The sequence below is a fragment of the Taudactylus pleione genome, unplaced genomic scaffold, assembly GCF_031769625.1.
Source record: "Taudactylus pleione unplaced genomic scaffold, aTauple2 ptg001186l, whole genome shotgun sequence".
NCBI lineage: Eukaryota > Metazoa > Chordata > Amphibia > Anura > Myobatrachidae > Taudactylus > Taudactylus pleione.
In genome coordinates this window covers 550,913-576,431 of record NW_028285587.1, presented here as the reverse complement: position 1 = coordinate 576,431, position 25,519 = coordinate 550,913, and the positions used below count along the sequence as shown (strand labels likewise).

Sequence of the window (25,519 nt, the reverse complement as noted above, 5' to 3'; positions counted from 1 at the left end):
TAGTTATTTGCCCCCTCCGCTAGCTTCCCCCTAAGACTGAATGGTAAGATATAGTCTGGCTGATAAGACTACATCTGAGCCAGTTGGTCAGTGGAATGAAATGCAGAGTGATGAAAGGACATACATAGCACTGTGTGTGTGAGTATATAACAGGCAGTGTGCTACTATAATCTATGCTTCACTGATCCCCATCACACACAGGTAATGACAATTACAGCAACTCATTACATCACATACGTATAACATCAGATGGAAGATGTGATGTTCTCCACGATGGACTGACATTGGGAATATGTCACCACATGGATCTCTTAGCTAGAGTACAAGGAGACTGAGGACTAATTGCTTTTGGTTAACAACACAAAATCCATCTTTCCCTCCCTGTTCTGTCCTTTGTCTGGTCCCTTCTGTTGTCCATGACTGTGTAGTCTATACTTTCCTTTTATTAAAGGTTGTTGTGTGGAAAATATACCAATAGTCTACTGATTTCTCTGTGAACCATTTCCCACACTCAAGTCATTGAAATGGTTTCTCACCTGTGTGATATCTCTGTGTATTGTCCATTCTACTATTGCTGGTACTCAAAACACAACAGATTAGCCAAAAGATTTGAAATATTTAAAGTATTATGTTTTATGTCTATCAGCTCATGTTTTTATGTGTTATTTGATGTGTAATAAGATTTGATTTCTGTGAAAACCATTTCCCACACTCAGAGCATGAAAATGGTTTATCACCTGTGTGACTTCTCTGATGTATAACAAGATGTGATATCCGTGTAAAACATTTCCCACACTCAGGACATGACAATGGCGTCTCACCTCTGTGACATCTCTGATGTGTAACAATATCTGATTTCTGTGTAAAACATTTCCCACACTCAGAGCATGGAAATAACTTCTCCTTTGTGTGACGTCTCTGATGTGTAACAAGCATTGATTTAAGTGTAAAACATTTCCCACACACAGAGCATGGAAATGGCTTTTCCTCTGTGTGCTGTCTCAGATGTCTAACAAGTGCTGATTTCTCTGTGAAACATTTCCCACACTCAGAGCATAGAAACGGTTTTTCTCCCGTGTGAATTCTCTGATGTGGAACAAGATTTGATTTATGTGTAAAACATTTCCCACACTCAGAGCATGGAAATGGCTTCTCCCCTGTGTGACTTCTCTGGTGTCTAACAAGAGCTGATTTCTCTGTGAACCATTTCCCACACTCAGAACATGGAAATGGTTTCTCACCTGTGTGATATCTCTGATGTGTAACAAGATGTGATTTCTTAGAGAAACATTTCCCACACTCAGGACATGGAAATGGTTTCTCGCCTGTGTGATATCTCTGATGTGTAAAAAGATGTGATTTCTTTGAGAAACATTTCCCACACTCAGGACAGAAAAAACTTGTATCACCTCTGTGAGCTGTACTGTGTGTAGCAATATTGGAGGTATCAGGGGAACATTCCTCATGATTAGAGAGACCAAATGATATATCTGCACTGTGAAGTACTGGATGAAAATTTAGATTAATGGGAATATCTCCTGGAGAACCCTGTCTGACGTTATCTTCTTTTTTAAAATGTGGACACAAAGTGAGATCTCCCCCCGAGGTATTCTTGATAGTACATCCATCTGTAGGAAATAAAATAAAATGTATGGAAAATGAGAGATATGGTAAGAACTTACCCTTGTTATCTCTCTTTCTTCGAAGTCCATAGGGTCCACAGGGAGACCTTGGGGTTTAAAAAAAGTGGGGAATCTGCGCTGTCTATATATATATATATATATATATATATGTATATATAATGATTAACTGGTAAGTGAATTATAACACAAGCAGATGGTAAATACAAGCATAAATCAATATTAAATTTAATACATGTTAAAATACACAACAATATCAATATACATAAGAATAAAAACAAAAGATTGTGTGAATTATTTCACCAATCAGATAATAAACAGTAAAAGTAGTTGCCAGTGACCATGATTAAACACCAAGCAGTTACATTTTTACCCTTAGGATGCACTGGGCCTCTCCCTATACCCCACCCCAAACCAGAGGCACCGCAGTTCGTAGTAAGCCAAAGGCCGGAGCAGGATAAGAGAGAGAAGAAAGTCTGGAACACACAAGAATCACATTCTCACATAGAAGGAGATGGAAAACCTATGACCAGACCAAAGTCCATATGAAGCCAGGTGTGTCAGGTTGGGTGCTCTGTGGACCCTATGGACTTTGATGAAAGAGAGATAACAAAGGTAAGTTCTTACCAGATCTCTAATTTTCTTCAGGGTCCATAGGCTCCACATGGAGACCTTGGGGATGTCCCAAAGCAGTCCTTTTAAGGGTGGGGACGTTCCTGTGCTGAGAGGAGAATCCGGCACCCAAAGGAAGCATCCTAGAGGCAAAGGTATGAAATGCACTGAACCTTAGAAAGGTCTGGACAGAAGACCACGTGGCCGCCTTACAAAGCTGAACAGCCAAGGCGCCACGGCGGACTGCCCACGAGAGACCCACAGACCAACTAGAATGAGCAGTCACAGAGGGAGGAATAGGAACGCCTTCCTGAGTGTAAGCCTCAGGGATCGTCATATGAAGCCATCTAGCCAAAGTTTATTTATTGACTGGCCTTTCCTTCTTGTGAAATCCGTAGAGGACAAACAAGGAGTCTGATTTCCGAAGGGAACTAGTACGATCCACATAAAGTTGAGGGCCCGCACCACATCCAATGAGGCCTCACCTGCCAAGAGGTCTGGAGAGTGAAAAGCTGGCACAACATTTTCCTCAGTAATGTGGAAACTGGAAACCACCTTAAGAAGGAAACCAGGGCGAGTCTGAAACATTGCCCTGTCCTGGGGAAAAAACAGAAACAGGGAGCGACAGGAGAGTGCCCCCAAGTCTGACACTCTTCTGGCGGAAGCTATAGCCAGAAGAAAAACAGTCATAGCTGGAAGCCATTTGAGATCCACCGAAGCCAGGGGTTCAAATGGAGGGCCCTAAGTACAACCGCCAAATCCCAAGGAGCCACAGGTGGGATGAAGGGAGGCTGAATCCGGAGGACGAACTGGAGGAAGGTGCGGATATCAGGAAGAGGATCAATCCTTTGCTGGAACCAGACTAATAAAACCATAGAGACATGCACCTTCAGTCAGGCTAGGCAGAAACTGAGATCTAAACCCGCTTGAAGGAAAGCCAACACTCTGGAAACACAAAATACCTGGGGATCGTAACCTCTGGGATGACACCATTGAAAGTAGGTATGCTACACTCCTGGCAGAGGCTGGTTTATGTGCTCTGAGCCTAGTGTCAACTACAGAGCTGAAAAAACCTTTGGACTTTAGGAGGGATGTCTCAAGAGCTACGTCGTCAAAGACAGACAACCCAGGTCCGGGTAAAGGCAAGGACCTTGAGACAACAGGTCCGAATGTTGAGGCAACAGCAACAGAGTGTCGATGGAGAGACTCTGAAGATCTGAGTACCAGCAACGTCAGGGCCACGCTGGAGCCACCAGCAGTACAGTGCCTCCTTCTTATATGAACTTCCGAATTATTCGAGGAAGCTGAGAGAGTGGAGGAAATAGGTATGCCAATTGGAAGGTCCACTTGACTGACAGAGCGTCTACCAAGAGTGCCCTGGCATCTCTTCTACTGGCCCCATACACAGGCAGCTTTTAGTAGTGTCGGGATGCCATTAGGTCTACCTCTGGGTGGCCCCACTTGTCCACTAGTTGAAACACCTCTTGGTGAAGAGACCATTCCCCTGGATGCACGTCGTAATGGCTGAGAAATTCTGCTTCCCAATTGAGACTCCCGGAAGGAACACTACTGATATGGCTGTGAAATTACCTTCTGTCCATGTCAGAATGCATGACTCCGAATGCCTCCTTGATAGCCACAGCCCCAATATGTAAATCGGGAGGGCTGATTCGACAGCTGTCCAACTGTCCTGAAAGGAGTGCAGATCGGTCACTGTACTTCAACCCTGGAGACTGGAATCCGGGGTCAGGATCACCCATTCCAGGATCCAAAAGGTTGTTAGATGAACTGTCTGGAGCCACCAAGACAGAGACATACGCATCTCCGGAGAGAACACCATCATCTGAGACTTTATCCGATGGGGTAATCCATTCCAACTAGAGAGAACTGGCTTCTGCAGAGGCCTGAAATTAAACTGGGCATATTTCACCATGTCGATGGATAAAATGGATCCCAGAACCTGCATCGCAGAGTGAATGGACCCTCTGCAACTGTGAAGGCCTCTGCATACCTGCATCTACAGTGCGGAAATCTTTTCAGCAGTCAGGAAGAGCCTCTGCTGTCCAATAGGGCTCCAAGATGAAACATTTTCTGAGAGGGAGACAGGGAGGATTATTTCAAATTGATTAACCTTCCGTGCGTCTGAAAACCAGTAATTGTAAGTTGCAGACGGTGGTGGAGCACTTCTGGAGAACCCGCAGGAGGTTGTCCAGAGATGGTAGCAGATGGGCACCCTGTCCCCAAAGATGGGCCGCCCTGATAGCCATAACTTTGGAAAAAACTGAGGTGCTGTGGAGGGACCAAAAGGCAGGGCCCGAAACTGGAAGTGTTGCTATTGTATAGCAAACCTGGAGATAATGCTGGCGAGAGGACGCTATAGGCAAATGTATGTATGTATCCTGAATATCCAGTGATACAATAAAATCCACAGGTTCCATAGCCAGTAATATGGAGCGTAGGGTTTCCATCCTGAACCGTAGCACCCTGAGGAATTTGTGCGGGGATTTGAGGTTGAGGGCAGGCCAATGAGACCCATTCTGCTTTCGAACCAGAAAGAGAGTAGAATAACCACCAATCCCCTGTGGAGATAGCGGGACTGGCACAATAACCCCTGCTTGCAGCAGGGATTGTATGGCTTTCTGGATCAGTAAGTCCCTGTTCATGTCCGAAAGAGGGCCGGTGCAGAAAAGCCGGTGATGAGGTCTTCTAAAGAATGAGAGGACCTACCCGTGAGAGTCCATTTCTCTTACCCAAGTCCCTGTGGTCGTTTGACACCCACACTGGGCGAACTGAAGAAGTGGGCCTCCCACCCTGGGATCCCCAAGAGGGAGGCCCTTCCCATCATCCTGAGAGTATATCCTTGGACTTGGAAGCAGGACGTCCTCTACTCCAGGTCTGTTTCTTGGGTTTGACAGCCTTTCTGGAAGCTGATGGCCTTGGGAAGGCCTGACCTTTGGGGTTACGCTCGCAAGCGGGTCGATGGTCGGCCGGTGTGCACGCGCAATGTGCGTGCACGAGCCCCGGAGCGAGTGAGAACTTCACTCGCTCCGGGGCTCACTACAAAGTGGGGCAGCTGTCAATGTTGATCGACAGCTCTCCCCGTTTTGTAGGTGGGGAGGGGGGGTGGCTGGACAAACGGACGCATTCCCGAAGGAACGCCTGCAATTTGTGGGCGGCCCTACTGACCTCATTCGTGAGGTCAGTAGTGAACTTCCTGCTCTATTAGAGTAGGAAGTTCACTCAGGCTTGCGGGAGCCGAGACCCTACCCACAAGGGTCTCGCTCTGTGGGTGACCACAAGGTGGTCACCCACAGCTATGCGAGTGGCCTGGAGGCGGATTTTTGAAGAAAAGAAAAATCCGCCCTGATTCAGAGCGAGTGCTCGCAAATAGCGAGCGCCTCAGAATCAGGCCCAGTCTTCACCTCCTGTGGAGGGGACTCAGGGTTAGAGACATCTGCAATCTCTCCGTCATCAGATGACATCTCAGACTGTGAGATCTGTGTGGACTGTGATGATACCATAGGACGCTTAGATGGCTTTACGGCTTTCTCCCCCAGCAACATGTCTGTAGAGCAGTAGAAGTAGCATCCAGGCTTTGACATCTACCCATGGTGGGGGCACAGGAGGAATCTGCATAGTAGTAATCTGTTGTGGTAATTCCTGAGGGAAAAACAGACCGCTGTGGTAACCCCATAGAGGGGAAAACAGCTGCACCGCTAAGCGGCCCGCAATAGTAGCCAGGAAAAAGGAAGCCCATAGGGGGTTCCTGCACAGGGACCGGGACATTAGAAGGGCCTAGTGGATTATAACACCTTGCACATAATCCATCCTGTACCGTCTCCTCCTCTCTTAGCACGTGCCACACTTAACCTGCAAGACAGCAGAGTGGGTGCAGCAGAGCGTACTTTATTGTCTCTCTCAGACGTAGCTGTAGGGAAATATCACACAATTTAGCACTGGGTATAATGCAAACACTGAGTATGTATGATACTAGTAGGAAGGCAAAATACTGATCCTTGTCTGATGCTTGGGCAAGCTGCAGGAGCACACTGCTCAGATATGGCACAGTGCAGCACACAACAGTATGTGACCATTCTCACAAATACTTAGCTTTATATATGTGAGATGTCAGAAACAGTGAAAGGTATAGACATATACTGACACTGACTGTGGAAAAAATAGACACAGCACTAGCATAAGTGACATACAATGTAGAAATGACCCTGCACAATGACACTACAATCAACTACGCAGACTCAGTGTCTGGTAGGCAATAGTGCTACATACACTGACCCCAAAAGGGAGAGGTAAGCAGGAGGACTGGGCACACGCTGGCCAGAGAGAGCTGAGACTTTGCCACCAAGAAAATGGCCGCCGGAGACCTCAGAGGAGACGTGCCCGTGGGAGGAGAGCAGCTCAGCAAAGCCAGACCGCAGTAGAAAGGCGCAGTTGAGCTGTGGGGAGGAGCCGCTACACCGGGAAGGCTGCCTCCCCTAGCCGGCAATTAACTCCCGCGACGCTGGTTCCTGCGCCAGCTTCAAGTCCCTGGTGGTCTAGTGGAAGCGCAGGGTATGTAGTGCCTGGATCAACCGCCGTCATCTCCGGTCTGTCCTGTGAGACCCAGAAAAGGTCTGCTAACATGCGGATCACCACCGCCAGTGGTGATCTGCCTTACCTGTCCTATGCATCCGGCCGCAGTCCAGGGAGTTTCCGTGAGGTCCGGTTAAACAGCCCCACCTGTGTCTACAGTGACCAGACTCCAGCCGGGCACCACACGAAACTGAGGTGCCTCTGGCTCGGGGTGGGGTATAGGGAGAAGCCCGGTGCATCCTGTGAGTAAAAATGTAACTGCGTGGTGCCCGGATGTCCAAGCCATCACCTACAGCCCAAGGTCTCCCTGTGGAACCTATGGACCCTGAAGAAGAAAGATACAGTTGCAACTTCCCTGTTCTCTTGTCTGTGCTATCCATGAACTGTAATAATACTCAGTGTTACCTGGTAAGATTACTCTCTATACCGAGGTACCTCAAACTAGCACATTTCATAGATAGAGTGGGGAGGAGACAGGTCAGATCTCTGGGTTTGTAACACACAGTGACATGATGTGAGGGGGAGAGCATGAGTATAATAGGGGCTGATGGCTCCTGATGTATGAGATACACCAGAGAGTGTGGTGAGGAGACTGGTCAGATCTCTGGGCTGGTATCACACAGTGACATGATGTGAGGAGGAGAGGAGGAGTATAATAGGGACTGATGGCTCCTGATGTATGAGATACACCAGAGAGTGTGAGGAGGAGACTGGTCAGATCTATGGGCTGGTAACACACAGTGACATGATGTGAGGAGGAGAGCAGGAATATAATAGGGGCTTATGGCTCCTGACTCCCCCCTGGACAGATACATGTCCCTCATTAGTTTGTAGTGACAGAGGAGGGTGTAGGATAAGAGATTGTTGTAGTGACTGAACAAGGAGAATATGTGACTGTTTTCTGTAATAAGTGTTTATTACTCACCTGTGCTGATATCTGTAGGGCTTTCCTCCTCCTTACACTGCAGAGCATCCATCACATATGTATCTTCTACCTTTATATTAGCCAGACTTTCACCCTAAGTTACCCACAAAACAATAAAACAACAGTTAAAAATTGTCAGATTTAATTACTTCACATTAAGTAAAATAATTCTGGTTAATAAGACACTTATCTATGCATCATATAGTGACAGTCACTGTTGTGTTTTAGGGTCTCACCAATATACAACTACCTGATGCTCCTGTGGGACCCTGTGATTCTCCTCTGTACAATCCTGGGAATAAAGAGGATGGGGACATCTCTCTGGGGTATTTCTGTTACTGGGTCCATCTGTAGGAGACACACAGTGACTGAGTACATTGTATATATGTGATTATCAGATGATGTGTGTGTATATAGGAGGCCCCCATACCTGCTCTCCCCTCTACAATAAATGACAGTCTCCTCTTACCCAGTGATGTGAGGGGCCGGTGATTCTCCATCATCACGTCCTTGTACAGATCCCTGTGTTCCTCTATATACTCCTCCTCCTGCATGGAGACATAGACAGTGACATCCTGACACCTTATAGGAACCTGACACACACAATGATACAGTCATCACCCAGACACATCCCCTGGTGTTACTGTATAATGTCCCATTCCCAGCAGTCACCTCTCCAGTCATCACCCAGACACATCCCCTGGTGTTACTGTATAATGTCCCATTCCCAGCAGTCACCTCTCCAGTCATCACCCAGACACATCCCCTGGTGTTACTGTATAATGTCCCCTTCCCAGCAGTCACCTCTCCAGTCATCACCCAGACACATCCCCCGGTGTTACTGTATAATGTCCAATTCCCAGCAGTCACCTCTCCAGTCATCACCCAGAAACACTCCTGGTGTTACTGTATCATGTCCCATTCCCAGCAGTCCCATCTCCAGTCATCACCCAGACACATTCCCTGGTGTTACTGTATAATGTCCCATTCCCAGCAGTCACCTCTCCAGTCATCACCCAGACACATCCCCTGGTGTTACTGTATGCTGTCCCATTCCCAGCAGTCACCTATCCAGTCACCACCAAGACACATCCCCTGGTGTTACTGTATAATGTCCCATTCCCAACAGTCACCTCTCCAGTCAACACCCAGACACATCCCCCGGTGTTACTGTATAATGTCCCATTCCCAGCAGTCACCTATCCAGTCATCACCCAGACACATCCCCCGGTGTTACTGTATAATGTCCCATTCCCAGCAGTCACCTCTCCAGTTATCACCCAGACACATCACCCGGTGTTACTGTATAATGTCCAATTCCCAGCAGTCACCTCTCCAGTCATCACCCAGGCACATCCCCTGGTGTTACTGTATAATGTCCCATTCCCAACAGTCACCTCTCCAGTCATCACCCAGAAACATCCCCTGGTGTTACTGTATAATGTCCCATTCCCAGCAGTCACCTCTCCAGTCATCACCCAGAAACATCCCCTGGTGTTACTGTATAATGTCCCATTCCCAGCAGTCACCTCTCCAGTCATCACCCAGACACATCCCCTGGTGTTACTGTATAATGTCCCATTCCCAGCAGTCACCTCTCCAGTCATCACCCAGACTTATCCCCTGGTGTTACTGTATCATGTCCCATTCCCAGCAGTCCCGTCTCCAGTCATCACCCAGACACATCTCCTGGTGTTACTGTATAATGTCACATTCCCAGCAGTCACCTCTCCAGTCATCACCCAGACACATCCCCCGGTGTTACTGTATAATGTCCCATTCCCAACAGTCACCTCTCCAGTCATCACCCAGACACATTCCTGGTGTTACTGTATAATGTCCCATTCCCAGCAGTCACCTATCCAGTCATCACCCAGAAACATCCCCTGGTGTTACTGTCTAATGTCCCATTCCCAGCAGTCACCTCTCCAGTCATCACCCAGACACATCCCCTGGTGTTACTGTATAATGTCCCATTCCCAGCAGTCACCTCTCCAGTCATCACCCAGACACATCCCCCGGTGTTACTGTATCATGTCCCATTCCCAGCAGTCCCGTCTCCAGTCATCACCCAGACACATCTCCTGGTGTTACTGTATAATGTCACATTCCCAGCAGTCACCTCTCCAGTCATCACCCAGACACATCCCCCGGTGTTACTGTATAATGTCCCATTCCCAACAGTCACCTCTCCAGTCATCACCCAGACACATTCCTGGTGTTACTGTATAATGTCCCATTCCCAGCAGTCACCTCTCCAGTCATCACCCAGAAACATCCCCTGGTGTTACTGTATAATGTCCCATTCCCAGCAGTCACCTCTCCAGTCATCACCCAGACACATCCCCTGGTGTTACTGTATAATGTCCCATTCCCAGCAGTCACCTCTCCAGTCATCACCCAGACACATCCCCCGGTGTTACTGTATCATGTCCCATTCCCAGCAGTCCCGTCTCCAGTCATCACCCAGACACATCTCCTGGTGTTACTGTATAATGTCACATTCCCAGCAGTCACCTCTCCAGTCATCACCCAGACACATCCCCCGGTGTTACTGTATAATGTCCCATTCCCAACAGTCACCTCTCCAGTCATCACCCAGACACATTCCTGGTGTTACTGTATAATGTCCCATTCCCAGCAGTCACCTATCCAGTCATCACCCAGAAACATCCCCTGGTGTTACTGTATAATGTCCCATTCCCAGCAGTCACCTCTCCAGTCATCACCCAGACACATCCCCTGGTGTTACTGTATAATGTCCCATTCCCAGCAGTCACCTCTCCAGTCATCACCCAGACACATCCCCCGGTGTTACTGTATCATGTCCCATTCCCAGCAGTCCCGTCTCCAGTCATCACCCAGACACATCTCCTGGTGTTACTGTATAATGTCACATTCCCAGCAGTCACCTCTCCAGTCATCACCCAGACACATCCCCCGGTGTTACTGTATAATGTCCCATTCCCAACAGTCACCTCTCCAGTCATCACCCAGACACATTCCTGGTGTTACTGTATAATGTCCCATTCCCAGCAGTCACCTATCCAGTCATCACCCAGAAACATCCCCTGGTGTTACTGTATAATGTCCCATTCCCAGCAGTCACCTCTCCAGTCATCACCCAGACACATCCCCTGGTGTTACTGTATAATGTCCCATTCCCAGCAGTCACCTCTCCAGTCATCACCCAGACACATCCCCCGGTGTTACTGTATCATGTCCCATTCCCAGCAGTCCCGTCTCCAGTCATCACCCAGACACATCTCCTGGTGTTACTGTATAATGTCACATTCCCAGCAGTCACCTCTCCAGTCAGCAGCTGAATGATCTTGTTGGCGAGTTCCAGGATCTTCTGGTCATTGTGTCTCTCATGTATCAGTGAGTGAGGTGGAGGCACCATGATGGGGCTCTGGGTCCTGCTCAGTCCTCCTGACACACAGGGATGGTTGTTGGGTGTCTCACACTCACCGGATGTCTTCTTCACTACTGTGTAATCCTGTGTATTGGGGGAGACATCAATTAGGACGTAAAATAAAAAATTTTGGTGTTATAATTTTTAGTGGTTAATTGTTAAAATTGTGTAAATGTTCACATGCCAATAAGGCCCTGTGTCCTCTGTCTATGGCCGACTCCCATAGATGACTCATATGCTTTGTACAGAGTAGTGCAAACAGCGAGAGGATACTGTAGTGGGTGCTCAAAGAAAACAGGATGATTCAGACCAGCCGCCCACTACACATGGCAGAGACTGCGACAGAGGTAGACTGAGACTAACACAATTGTTACTATAAAGGATCTCACAGAAGCTAATGGGCAAAAATAAAATTCACATGTACTCACATGATATCCTAAATGTGTCAGCCTGAGTGCATTACAGAGAACAGAATTAGAAGGGAAAGAGCATCCCAGGATACCTTACCTCCCCAGTCATGTCCCTGTATTATTACTATAGATATAAGTGATGTCACTGTGACACTCCCAGATACCCTCACCTCCCCAGTCATGTCCCTGTATTATTACTATAGATGTAAGTGATGTCACTGTGATACTACTCCAGATCCCCTCACCTCCCCAGTCATGTCCCTGTATTATTACTATAGATATAAGTGATGTCACTGTGACACCCCCAGATCCCCTCACCTCCCCAGTCATGTATCCTGTAATATTACTATAGATATAAGTGATGTCACTGTGACACTCCCAGATCCCCTCACCTCCCCAGTCATGTCCCTGTATTATTACTATAGATATAAGTGATGTCACTGTGACACTCCCAGATCCCCTCACCTCCCCATTCATGTCCCTGTATTATTACTATAGGTATAAGTGATGTCACTGTGACACCCCCAGATCCCCTCACCTCCCCAGTCATGTCCCTGTATTATTAATATAGATATAAGTGATGTCACTGTGACACTCCCAGATCCCCTCACCTCCCCAGTCATGTCCCTGTATTATTACTATAGCTATAAGTGATGTCACTGTGACACTCCCAGATCCCCTCACCTCCCCAGTCATGTCCCTGTATTATTACTATAGATATAAGTGATGTCACTGTGACACTCCCAGATCCCCTCACCTCCCCAGTCATGTCCCTGTATTATTACTATAGATATAAGTGATGTCACTGTGACACTCCCAGATCCCCTCACCTCCCCAGTCATGTCCCTGTATTACTATAGATATAAGTGATGTCACTGTGACACTCCCAGACCCCCTCACCTCCCCAGTCATGTCCTTGTATTATTACTACAGATATAAGTGATGTCACTGTGACACTCCCAGATCCCCTCACCTCCCAGTCATGTCCCTGTATTATTACTATAGATATAAGTGATGTCACTGTGACACTCCCAGATCCCCTCACCTCCCCAGTCATGTCCCTGTATTATTACTATAGATATAAGTGATGTCACTGTGACACTCCCAGATCCCCTCACCTCCCCAGTCATGTCCCTGTATTATTACTATAGCTATAAGTGATGTCACTGTGACACTCCCAGATCCCCTCACCTCCCCAGTCATGTCCCTGTATTACTATAGATATAAGTGATGTCACTGTGACACTCCCAGATCCTCTCACCTCCCCAGTCATGTCCCTGTATTATTACTATAGATATAAGTGATGTCACTGTGACACTCCCAGATCCTCTCACCTCCCCAGTCATGTCCCTGTATTATTACTATAGATATAAGTGATGTCACTGTGACACTCCCAGATCCCCTCACCTCCCAGTCATGTCCCTGTATTATTACTATAGATATAAGTGATGTCACTGTGACACTCCCAGATCCCTTCACCTCCCAGTCATGTCCTTGTATTATTACTACAGATATAAGTGATGTCACTGTGACACTCCCAGATCCTCTCACCTCCCCAGTCATGTCCCTGTATTATTACTATAGATATAAGTGATGTCACTGTGATACTCCCAGATTCTCTCACCTCCCCAGTCATGTCCCTGTATTATTACTATAGATATAAGTGATGTCACTGTGACACTCCCAGATCCCCTCACCTCCCCAGTCATGTCCCTGTATTATTACTATAGATATAAGTGATGTCACTGTGACACTCCCAGATCCTCTCACCTCCCCAGTCATGTCCCTGTATTATTACTATAGATATAAGTGATGTCACTGTGACACTCCCAGATCCTCTCACCTCCCCAGTCATGTCCCTGTATTATTACTATAGATATAAGTGATGTCACTGTGACACTCCCAGATCCCCTCACCTCCCAGTCATGTCCCTGTATTATTACTATAGATATAAGTGATGTCACTGTGACACTCCCAGATCCCTTCACCTCCCAGTCATGTCCTTGTATTATTACTACAGATATAAGTGATGTCACTGTGACACTCCCAGATCCTCTCACCTCCCCAGTCATGTCCCTGTATTATTACTATAGATATAAGTGATGTCACTGTGATACTCCCAGATTCTCTCACCTCCCCAGTCATGTCCCTGTATTATTACTATAGATATAAGTGATGTCACTGTGACACTCCCAGATCCCCTCACCTCCCCAGTCATGTCCCTGTATTATTACTATAGATATAAGTGATGTCACTGTGACACTCCCAGATCCTCTCACCTCCCCAGTCATGTCCCTGTATTATTACTATAGATATAAGTGATGTCACTGTGATACTCCCAGATTCTCTCACCTCCCCAGTCATGTCCCTGTATTATTACTATAGATATAAGTGATGTCACTGTGACACTCCCAGATCCCCTCACCTCCCCAGTCATGTCCCTGTATTATTACTATAGATATAAGTGATGTCACTGTGACACTCCCAGATCCTCTCACCTCCCCAGTCAGCAGGTAGATGATCTCCAGGGTTAGATTTAGTATCCTCTCAGTCATGTGAGTCCTGTCTGTGTCCATCCTCAGTGATTTATACAGGACACGTCTCACCCTCACGTGACTTCTAGTAAAGACTCTCTGGTTCTTCTTGTGTCTAGTAATAAATATAATAATCATCACAGATTACATGCATCTCTGAGTAATCAATATATTATAATAAATATCACAGGGTATTTGTAATATATACCTGTTAAGTCCTTATCTTCCCTGAGCGATTTCACACACCTGATACACACTGATCACTATACACAGGTCACACTGATAGCACACTAATCATCAATATACAGAGATAACCAGTGATTACTACACATAGTATAATATACACAGGTACAGAACACTATATAACAAGATATTTCCCCAGGCCAGATCCCTCACAGCCCACCCACCTTTTCCTCCTCATTCCACCCTCAGGTCATTCTCCCCAGTAACCTAGGATAAAGTCTCTGCCCCCGTCATCTCACCCTACTTCTCTGCTCCCCCTTCCCCAATATACGCCCTCCGATAGCGCACCACATCTCCCAGCCTCTCTCCCCCACTACTGCCCTATTCCTCTGTCTCCTAATATCTGGGCGACTTGTGTACAATCACCCATCTTATTTTCTCTGCTACCACATCTGCAATTATTACTGAGTGTCAGCAGTGTTGTACAGTCTCTGACTCCGCAGCTGTAGTGGGACCTGTCATGCTGGAATTCAGTTTTTCTACCACTGTAGGATGTACGATGCATGTGTGACAATCATGCCGGCCATGTTTATGTAGCATTGAGAAGAGGCAGAAGCATTTCTAGGGGCATAATCACTTACACACTGAAGATCTACATGCACTGTCATCATTTCCTGAGGACTGGAGCTGGGAAACGCTGGTCCCCTACACACAGGGCAGTAATAGAGACAGTGCTGGGAGCAGAGGGAGCTCCAAACAGGTTGTGATACATTTCACTGGTGATTCTGTGAGGAGACCTGGCAAACATGCACTGTTCCCTAAGGACTGGCACTGGGAAACGCTGGTCCCTTACACAGAAGGTACTAAGCACCCTTTACACCAATACCAATACAAAGCCCCAGACAGGTGAGGACTCAGCAGGGCCTATTACAGAGGACGTCTGTGCATCTTATACATCACCCGGTGTACACTATGGTGTCTCTCTGTGTATTCTGTCACTTCCACACTAATAACCACCTACTGAGGGTACTGACCACCAGCTACAGATGATACGTTCTGTATGGGGGGTCTGAGTGCACCGGACACCTCCCTTTCTCTATAGTCTATTACCCATCGAGCAGTGATTGCTCCACCTGTATTATATGTAACACCAGGGTCTGCTCTACCTGTATTATATGTAACACTAATAATCACCTACTGAGGGTACTGACCACCAGCTACAGCGGATACGTTCTGTATGGGGGGGTCTGAGTGCACCGGACACCTCCCTTTCTCTATAGTCTGTTACCCACCGAGCAGTGATTGCTCCAGCTGTATTATATGTAACACCAGGGTCTGCTCCACCGGTATTATATGTAACACTAATAACCACCTACTGAGGGTACTGACCACCAGCTACAGCTGCTACGTTTTGTATGGGGGGTCTGAGTGCACCGGACACCTCCCTTTCTCTATAGTCTGTTACCCACCGAGCAGCGACTGCTCCAGCTGTATTATAGTGACACCAGGGTCTGTTCCAGCTGTATTATATGTAACACCAGGATCTACTCCACCTGTATTATAGTAACACCAGGGTCTGCTCTACCTGTATCATATGTAACACTAGTGTCTTCTCAACCTGTATAATATGTAACACTGGGTCTGCTCCACCTGAATTATATGCAACACCAGGGTCTGCTCCCCCTGAATTATATGCAACACCAGGGTCTGCTCCCCCTAAATTATATGTGACACCAGGGTCTGCTCCACCTGTATCATATGTAACACTAGTGTCTTCTCAACCTGTATAATATGTAACACTGGGTCTGCTCCACCTGAATTATATGCAACACCAGGGTCTGCTCCAACTGAATTAAATATAACACTAAAGTCTGCTGCAACTGCATGATGCAGCACCACAGACTGCTCCACCTGTATTATATATAACACTAGTGTCTGCTCCACCTGTATCATATGTAATACTAGTGTCTTCTCAACCTGTATAATATGTAACACTGGGTCTGCTCCACTTGAATTATATGCAACACCAGGGTCTGCTCCAACTGAATTAAATATAACACTAAAGTCTGCTGCAACTGCATGATGCAGCACCAGACTGCTCCACCTGTATTATATACAACACTAGTGTCTGCTCCACCTCCATCATATGTAACACTAGTGTATGCTCCACCTGTATAATATGTAACACTGGGTCTGCTCCACCTGAATTATATGCAACACTAGGGTCTGCTCCACCTGAATTAATATAACACTAGTCTGCTGCAACTGCATGATAATGCAGCACCACAGACTGCTCCACCTGTATTATTGTAATAGGGTCTGCTCCACCTGTATTATATGTAACACTGGAAGCTGATCTACTTGTATGACAATAACACAGCACTATAGACTGATCTACCGGTATTATGATAATGAGGCACCACAGTCTGCTCCCCCTGTACCACAATAATAATAATATAATAATGAACACCGTTACCTGTTACTACTATACACAGCAATGACCACTCTCTGCCTCTCACCCGGAAGCTGCTGTTTATAGAAGACACGCCCCTCTGGATAACCACGCCCCGCCCCTCATCTCCATGTCCTATGGCTCCTGTCTGCCCCGCCCCTCCTATCATTCCCCCCATGGCGGTGATTGGCAGCAGCGAGTAACCAATCAGTCGGCACAAAGCGTGAAGGACGTACTGTAACTTAGCAGCCATCTGCCCCTACAGCTCACAGCTTTATCACTAGAGTAACAGCTCTATAGTCTAATGGTGTCCTCATGTACGGTGACCGGCGGCCATATTCTCATAGTCTCCCAGTCACAGAGCAGGGGGGCGGGGCCACAGGGGTTTTAGCTGCCATTTTGTCATAGATATTCCTGACAGCCGAAGTCAGGTAAAGTGTTCTGTATATATTATATTATTATTATATAGGGGAGAGGGGACTGTACAGTGATATATGTGGGGGAATAACACAGCTCCCAGCACACACTGATATGTGATATTATTATATAGGGGGGAGGGGACAGTACAGTGATATATGTGGGGGAATAACACAGCTCCCAGCACACACTGATATGTGGTATTATTATTATATAGGGCAGAGGGGACTGTACAGTGATATATGTGGGGGAATAACACAGCTCCCAGCACACACTGATATGTGATATTATTATATAGGGGGGAGGGGACAGTACAGTGATATATGAGGGGGAATAACACAGCTCCCAGCACACACTGATATGTGGTATTATTATTATATAGGGCAGAGGGGACTGTACAGTGATATATGAGGGGGAATAACACAGCTCCCAGCACACACTGATATGTGGTATTATTATTATATAGGGCAGAGGGGACTGTACAGTGATATATGAGGGGGGATAACACAGCTCCCAGCACACACTGATATGTGGTATTATTATATAGGGGGAGGGGACTGTACAGTGATATATGAGGGGGGATAACACAGCTCCCAGCACACACTGATATGTGGTATTATTATTATATAGGGGAGAGGGGACTGTACAGTGATATATGAGGGGGGATAACACAGCTCCCAGCACACACTGATATGTGGTATTATTATATAGGGGAGAGGGGACTGTACAGTGATATATGAGGGGGAATAACACAGCTCCCAGCACACACTGATATGTGGTATTATTATTATATAGGGCAGAGGGGACTGTACAGTGATATATGAGGGGGGATAACACAGCTCCCAGCAAACACTGATATGTTGTATTATTATTATATAGGGGGGATGGGACCGTACAGTGATATATGAGGGGGAATAAAACAGCTCCCAGCAAACACTGATATGTTGTATTATTATTATATAGGGGAGAGGGGACCGTACAGTGATATATGAGGGGGAATAACACAGCTCCCAGCACACACTGATATGTGGTATTATTATATAGGGGGGAGGGGGCTGTACAGTGATATATGATGGGGAATAACACAGCTCCCAGCACACACTGATATGTTGTTTTATTATTATATAAGGGGAGGGGACCGTACAGTGATATATGAGGGGGAATAACACAGCTCCCAGCACACACTGATATGTGGTATTATTATATAGGGGGGAGGGGGCTGTACAGTGATATATGATGGGGAGTGACACAGATCCCAGCACACACTGATAGGTGGTATTATTATTATATAAGGGGAGGGGACCGTACAGTGATATATGGTTGTTTCTAGATCCAAATTGGCAGAAGGACCATCATGCTTTCTTAAATGGAAGAGCATAAAACCCCTTCAGTAGCCGTACCTGGAAGTAACGTGAATGAGGGCGGAAGTGGAGATTTCTGCCCACACTTTCCACAAAAATAAGAAAATTGTCTCCTTGCGAGCACGGTGGCTCGCCACATGAATATATTCCCCCTCTATGCCCACTTGGATGGTAGGGAATGACGTTGGACACTGGCAGATTACGTCATCATACATCTACAGAAGGGGATTTATCTCTTCACTTTCTTAAATGCTCATCCCTTCCATTGCCTGGTCCCACTGCCCACCAGCACTGGGACCCCTTACACTGCTATCTGGCCCACATTTTCATAGTTTCCACATCACACTGCCATCTACCCCACATGCCCCCAGCTTCACACTGCTATCTGGCCCACATGCCCAAATCCTCCCGTTCATAGTGCCATCTGCCCCACATGCCCCTAGCTTCCCCCTCACACTGCCATCTGTCCCACATGCCCCCAGCTACCCCCTCACACTGCCATCTGCCCCACATGCCCCCAGTGCCTTCTCTAACCTTAGTCTCTTCCAATTCAGCCTGCAGGACCCGGGGACTCTGTGTGTGAAGCGGTCACGTGGTTTGATCACATGATCTGATGCCACCTGATGACGTCAGAGGGTACGAACCAATACCCTGCCAATCACACCCTACTTCCGGGCTGTGCGCACCATCATTCTTTTGAGCTGTGCATTCCACACACAGGAAATGTGATCTCATCTGCAGCTTCCAGGTGTCCGTCAAGAGTGAAGCGTGAAGAAGGCGACGTCTCTGTGTTCTGCAGCACCAGGTAATGGTGCTCTACTCTATAGGGGGAGCAGCCTGTGGCATCCTGCTATACAGAGGGAGCAGCCTGTGGTGCCATTCTATACACAGAGAGCAAACTGCGGTGTCCTACTATGCAGGGGGAGCAGCCTGTGGTGTCCAACTATGTAGGGGGAGTGGCCTGTGGTGCCCCATTATATGGGGGGAGCGGCCTGTGATGCCCCACTATTCAGGGGAATCGGCCTATGGTGCCCCACTATGTGGGGGGATTGGCCTGCGGTGTCCTGATATAAGGGGTAGCGGCCTGTGGTGTCCTACTATACATTGTGGAAAGGCCTGTGATGTCCTACTCTACGGGTTCAGCGGCCTGTGGTGTCCCACTATACAAGGGTGCGGCCTGTGGTTCCCCAATATATAGGGGGAGTGGCCTGTGGTGCCCCAGTATTCAAGGGGAGTAGCCTGTGCTGCCCCACTATACAAGGGGATCGGCCTGTGTTACCCCACTATACAGGGGGAGCGGCCTGTGGTGCCCCACTATACAGGAGGAGTGGCCTGTGGTGTCCCACTATAGAGGGGGAGCAGCCTTTGGCGCAATACCGTACAGTGGGAGCAGCCTGTGTTTTCCTGTTAGTACTATTATACAAGGAGAGCAGTCTGTGGTGTCTTGTTACTATTATTATACAGGGGGAGCAGCCTGTGGCGCCCCACAATACACGGGGAGCATCCTGTGGCGCCCTGTTATAAACTGGTTGCAGCCTGTGCCGCCATACTATACACAGGGAGCAGACTGCGGTGTCCTACTATGCAGGGGGAGTAGCCTGTGGTGCCCCATTATATGGGGGGAGCGGCCTGTGATGCCCCACTATGCAGGGGAATCGGCCTATGGTGCCCCACTATGTGGGGGGATTGGCCTGCGGTGTCCTGCTATGCAGGGGTAGCAGCCTGTGGTGTCCTATGCATTGTGGAAAGGCCTGTGATGTCCTACTCTACAGGGTCAGCGGCCTGTGGTGTCCCACTATACAAGGGTGCGGCCTGTGGTTCCCCAATATACAGGGGAAGTGGCCTGTGGTGCCCCAGTATTCAAGGGGAGTAGCCTGTGCTGCCCCACTATACAGGAGGATCGGCCTGTGTTACCCCACTATACAGGGGGAGTGGCCTGTGGTGCCCCACTATACAGGGGGAGTGGCCTGTGGTCCCACTTTAGAGGGGGAGCAGCCTTTGGTGCAATACTGTACAGTGGGAGCAGCCTGTGCTTTCCTGTTAGTACTATTATACAAGGAGAGCAGTCTTTGGTGTCCTGTTACTATTATTATACAGGGGGAGCAGCCTGTGGCGCCCTACAATACACGGGGATCATCATGTGGCACCCTGTTATAAGCTGGTTGCAGCCTGTTGCGCCATACTATACACAGGGAGCAGACTGAGGTGTCCTACTGTGCAGGGGGAGCAGCCTGTGGTGTCCAACTATGCAGGGGGAGTGGCCTATGGTGCCCCATTATATGGGGGAGCGACTTGTGATGCCCCACTATACGGGGGGATTGGCTTATGGTGCCCCAGTATGCGGGGGGATTGGCCTACAGTGTCCTACTATGCAGGGGGAGCGGCCTGTGGTGTCCTACTATACAAGGGTGCGGCCTGTGGTTCCCAATATACAGGGGGAGTGGCCTGTGGTGCCCTATTATACAAGGGGAGTAGCCTGTGGTGCCCCACTATACAGGGGGAGCGGCCTGTGGTGCCCCACTATACAGGGGGAGTGGCCTGTGGTGTCCCACTATAGAGGGGGAGCAGCCTGTGGTGCAATACCGTACAGTGGGAGCAGCCTGTGGTTTCCTATTATTATTATACAGGGGGAGCAGCCTGTGGTGTCATGTGGTTATAGCTGCAGAGTAATAATAACAGTAATGAGTGGTCAGGGAATAACACATAGTAGGTATAACACGTATGTATATACCAGAAGCAGGGGAAGAATGTGTGAGAAGGACACAGACAGGCCATGTAACAAAGGGCTGCACTCCCTGAGCTGAGACTGTCTGTCAGGGCGTCTTGTTATCCTGAGCAATAGAGACTCTCTCAGAGACAGCCAGTGGCTGTGACAGTCCCCAGATCCTCAGAGTGTCACTGATTATCCTCCAGGACATGTCTCACCCTTTGTTTGTCCCCTGGGCTGCCTACTGTCCTATCCCTGTGTTATTAACCTCTTCTTTTCCCTTCCCCCTCCCCTGTTTTATTGCCACCTCTGTACAGCTGTTACACCTTCTGTTATGCGCTCTGTATTCCTACGTTAGTTCCCCACACCCAAAACTGCACCCATTCTGCTCTACTGTGTACTCCCCCCTCACACCCCTGTAGGACCTCAGTATAGTCACAGATTCTCTCAGTTCCGGAATAAATGTAACACAAAAATAAAAATCCCAACATCCCTAATTAGTGTGTTTGTAAAAGATTCACGTGGAGCAAATTGGACCAAATATGTGTCTGGGAGGAATAAGACCCCCGGCCAGGAGAGGAGCATTGGTGTAACCTTATACAGTACAGCGTTGTGTGACGGCCTCTGAAGAGCCTTATGGGGCTGGGTCACAGGAACCTCTGACAGACACTGACCAGAGCTCTATGGCTGGGGGGAAAGGGGAGACTTACTGGTCACTCAGTGTTACATGTATGACTGTGTTACATGTTTTCTCTGTGATATTTATTATATTTATTCCTAGACAGTCCTGCTGTGAGGAACCAGAGTCTTTATTACACATCACACATTCTGTATTCTCACTGATTCACTGAGGATGGACATGGATGAAAGTCACAGGACTGAGAGGATCTTACATCTCACCCTGGAGATCATCTACCTGCTGACTGGGGAGGTGAGAGGGCCTGGGAGTGTCATAGTGACATCACTTATATCTATAGTAATACAGGGATATGACTGGGGAGGTGAGAGGATCTGGGAGTGTCACAGTGACATCACTTATAGCTTAAGTAATAATACAGGGACATGACTGGGGAGGTGAGGGGATCTGGGAGTGTCACAGTGACATCACATATCTATAGTAATAATACAGGGACATGACTGGGGAGGTGAGAGGGCCTGGGAGTGTCATAGTGACATCACTTATATCTATAGTAATAATACAGGGACATGACTGGGGAGGTGAGGGGATCTGGGAGTGTCACAGTGACATAACTTATATCTATAATAATAAAGAGATGTGACTTGGGAGGTGAGATCTGGGAGTATTACAGTGATATCACTTATATCTATAGTAATAATGTAGGGATATGACTGTGGAGCTGACAGGGATCTGGGAGTGTCACAGTGACATCAAATATTTATATTAATACAGGGACATGACTGGGGAGGTGAGGGGATCTGGAAGTGTCACAGTGACATCACTTATATCTATAGTTATAACCCAGCAGCAGGTAGCTAGCTGGTATCAATTTTTTTTAGTATAAGTCTCACAGTCCTCACTGGAGTTGGGATTTAGTACATTGCTTGCATTATGTTCTTTTCTTTATGTCACTGACAAAAGTCAGATCTGCATACTATATATCTACATTTTCCTGTATATAGGAGATCGTTACAAGACTTGATATTGTGAAAATTCTTGTATATTATGCAAAGTTATTACCTGAATAAACAGCCCCATTTAGGTGGTTTAATTGACCTTCATACATGTCTCCCCTAATACACAGGATTACACAGTAGTGAAGAAGACATCCAGTGAGTGTGAGACACCCAGCAGCCGTCCCTGTGTGTCAGGAGGATTAAGCAGGACCCAGAGCCCCATCACGGTGCCTCCACCTCACTCACTGATACATGAGAGATACAATGACCAGAAGATCCTGGACCTCACCAACAAGATCATTCAGCTGCTGACTGGAGAGGTGACTGCTGGGAATGGGACATTATACAGTAACACCAGGGGATGTGTCTGGGTGATGACTGGAGAGGTGACTGCTGGGAATGGGACATTATACAGTAACACCAGGGGATGTGTCTGGGTGATGACTGGAGAGGTGACTGCTGGGAATGGGACATTATACAGTAACACCAGAGGATGTGTCTGGGTGATGACTGGAGAGGTGACTGCTGGGAATGGGAAATTATACAGTAACACCAGGGGATGTGTCTGGGTGGTGACTGCTGGGAATGGGACATTGTACAGTAACACCAGGGGATGTGTCTGGGTGATGACTGGAGAGGTGACTGCTGGAAATGGGACATTATACAGTAACATCAGGGGATGTGTCTGGGTGATGACTGGAGAGGTGACTGCTGGGAATGGGACATTATACAGTAACACCAGGGGATGTGTCTGGGTGGTTACTGGAAAGGTGACTGCTGGGAATGGGACATTGTACAGTAACACCAGGGGATGTGTCTGGGTGATGACTGGAGAGGTGATTGCTGGGAATGGGACATTACACAGTAACACCAGGGGTTGTGTCTGGGTGATGACTGGAGAGGTGACTGCTGGGAATGGGACATTGTACAGTAACACCAGGGGATGTGTCTGGATGATGACTGGAGAGGTGACTGCTGGGAATGGGACATTATACAGTAACACCAGGGGATGTGTCAGGTTGATGACTGGAGAGGTGACTGCTGGGAATGGGACATTATACAGTAACACCAGGGGATGTGTCTGGGTGATGACTGAAGAGGTGACTGCTGGGAATGGGACATTATACAGTAACACCAGGGAATGTGTCAGGTTGATGACTGGAGAGGTTACTGCTGGGAATGGGACATTATACAGTAACACCAGGGAATGTGTCTGGGTGATGACTGTATCATTGTGTGTGTCAGGTTCCTAAAACGTTTCAAGATGTCACTGTCTGTCTCCATACAGGAGGGGGAGTGTATAGAGGAACACAGGGGTCTGTACAAGGATGTGATGATGGAGAATCACCGGCCCCTCACATCACTGGGTAGGAGGAGACTGTAATTTTTTGTACAGGGGAGAGCAGGTATGGGGGCCCACTATATACACACATCACATGATAATCACATATATACAATGTACTCAGTAACTGTGTGTCTCCTACAGATGGACCCAGTAACAGAAATACTCCAGAGAGATGTCCCCATCCTCTTTATTTACAGGATTGTACAGAGGAGAATCACAGAACCCCACAGGAGCATCAGGTAGATGGGATTTAGGGTCTCACCAATATACCCAAGTGACTGTCACTATGTGATCTGTAGAGAAGCTGTGTGTGTCTTATTAACCACAAATCTGCTACTTACTGTGATTTCATGAAATCTGACATTTTACAATGTTGCTTTATTGTTTTGTGGGTTATTTAGGGTGAAGTTCTGGCTGATATGAAGGCAGAAGATATAGAGGGAGAAGAAGAGACGTTTGTGACTGATATGAAGGCAGAAGATACAGAGGGAGAAGAAGAGACGTATGTGACTGATATGAAGGCAGAAGATATAGAGGGAGAAGAGACGTATGTGACTGATATGAAGGCAGAAGATACAGACGGAGAAGAAGAGACGTATGTGACTGATATGAAGGCAGAAGATACAGAGGGAGAAGAAGAGACATATGTGACTGATATGAAGGCAGAAGATACAGAGGGAGAAGAAGAGACGTATGTGACTGATATGAAGGCAGAAGATACAGAGGGAGAAGAAGAGACGTATGTGAGGGGTGATCAGCAGTGTAAGGAGGATGAATTCCCTACAGATATCACCACAGGTGAGTAATAAAGCCTTATTACAGAAAGGAGTTGCATATTTTCCTTGCACTACAACACAGAGCCATAACTAGTTATGGGCGACTAGTTCCGGTGCAGAGGCTTTGTGGGCAGAACTGTCTACCCCGCTGGCCCTTGTTCCTGGTTAGCAGGGTTCCTACAGCCAGGACTGCTACTGGATCACCCGCAGAGTGTCCTGTGGACTGACTGGCTCCCTGGCCAGTATGTGCAGCCAATCGGACGTCCTTAGGACGGTCATTGTTGCACTTACTGAGGCAGTGTGTTACACTCCTTCTGCATGACGTAATGGTGTTGCACGCTCAGTGGACGGGGCCGGCACGTACAACCATGCCCTGCTACGACAATCCCTAATTCTACACGCTCAGCCAAAGGGCTTGGCCTGGCCTATTGATACTACATCGGATGATATGCGGAATATTATTGCTCAATTTGCGATTAACCTGTTTCTTTGAAATTTTAATTATATTTAATTTTTG

At 47.6% G+C, this 25,519-nt stretch overlaps 2 protein-coding genes across 2 annotated transcripts in view; one reads left to right on the top strand and one right to left on the bottom strand.

The window, feature by feature from the left end:
• The window catches only part of LOC148451068 (uncharacterized), a 260,573-nt gene that overhangs the window by 172,532 nt on the left and 62,522 nt on the right, over positions 1-25,519 (bottom strand). The gene's annotated exons all lie outside the window — the stretch shown is intronic.
• Positions 1-25,519, top strand: part of LOC148451069 (uncharacterized) — a 69,407-nt gene that overhangs the window by 31,860 nt on the left and 12,028 nt on the right. Inside the window, exons 9-13 of the mRNA XM_088462306.1 lie at positions 22,085-22,177; positions 23,010-23,201; positions 24,170-24,248; positions 24,368-24,465; positions 24,628-25,024. Of these exons, the coding sequence (XP_088318432.1) occupies positions 22,085-22,177; positions 23,010-23,201; positions 24,170-24,248; positions 24,368-24,465; positions 24,628-25,024 (859 nt within the window). The remainder of the gene's footprint in view (positions 1-22,084; positions 22,178-23,009; positions 23,202-24,169; positions 24,249-24,367; positions 24,466-24,627; positions 25,025-25,519) is intronic.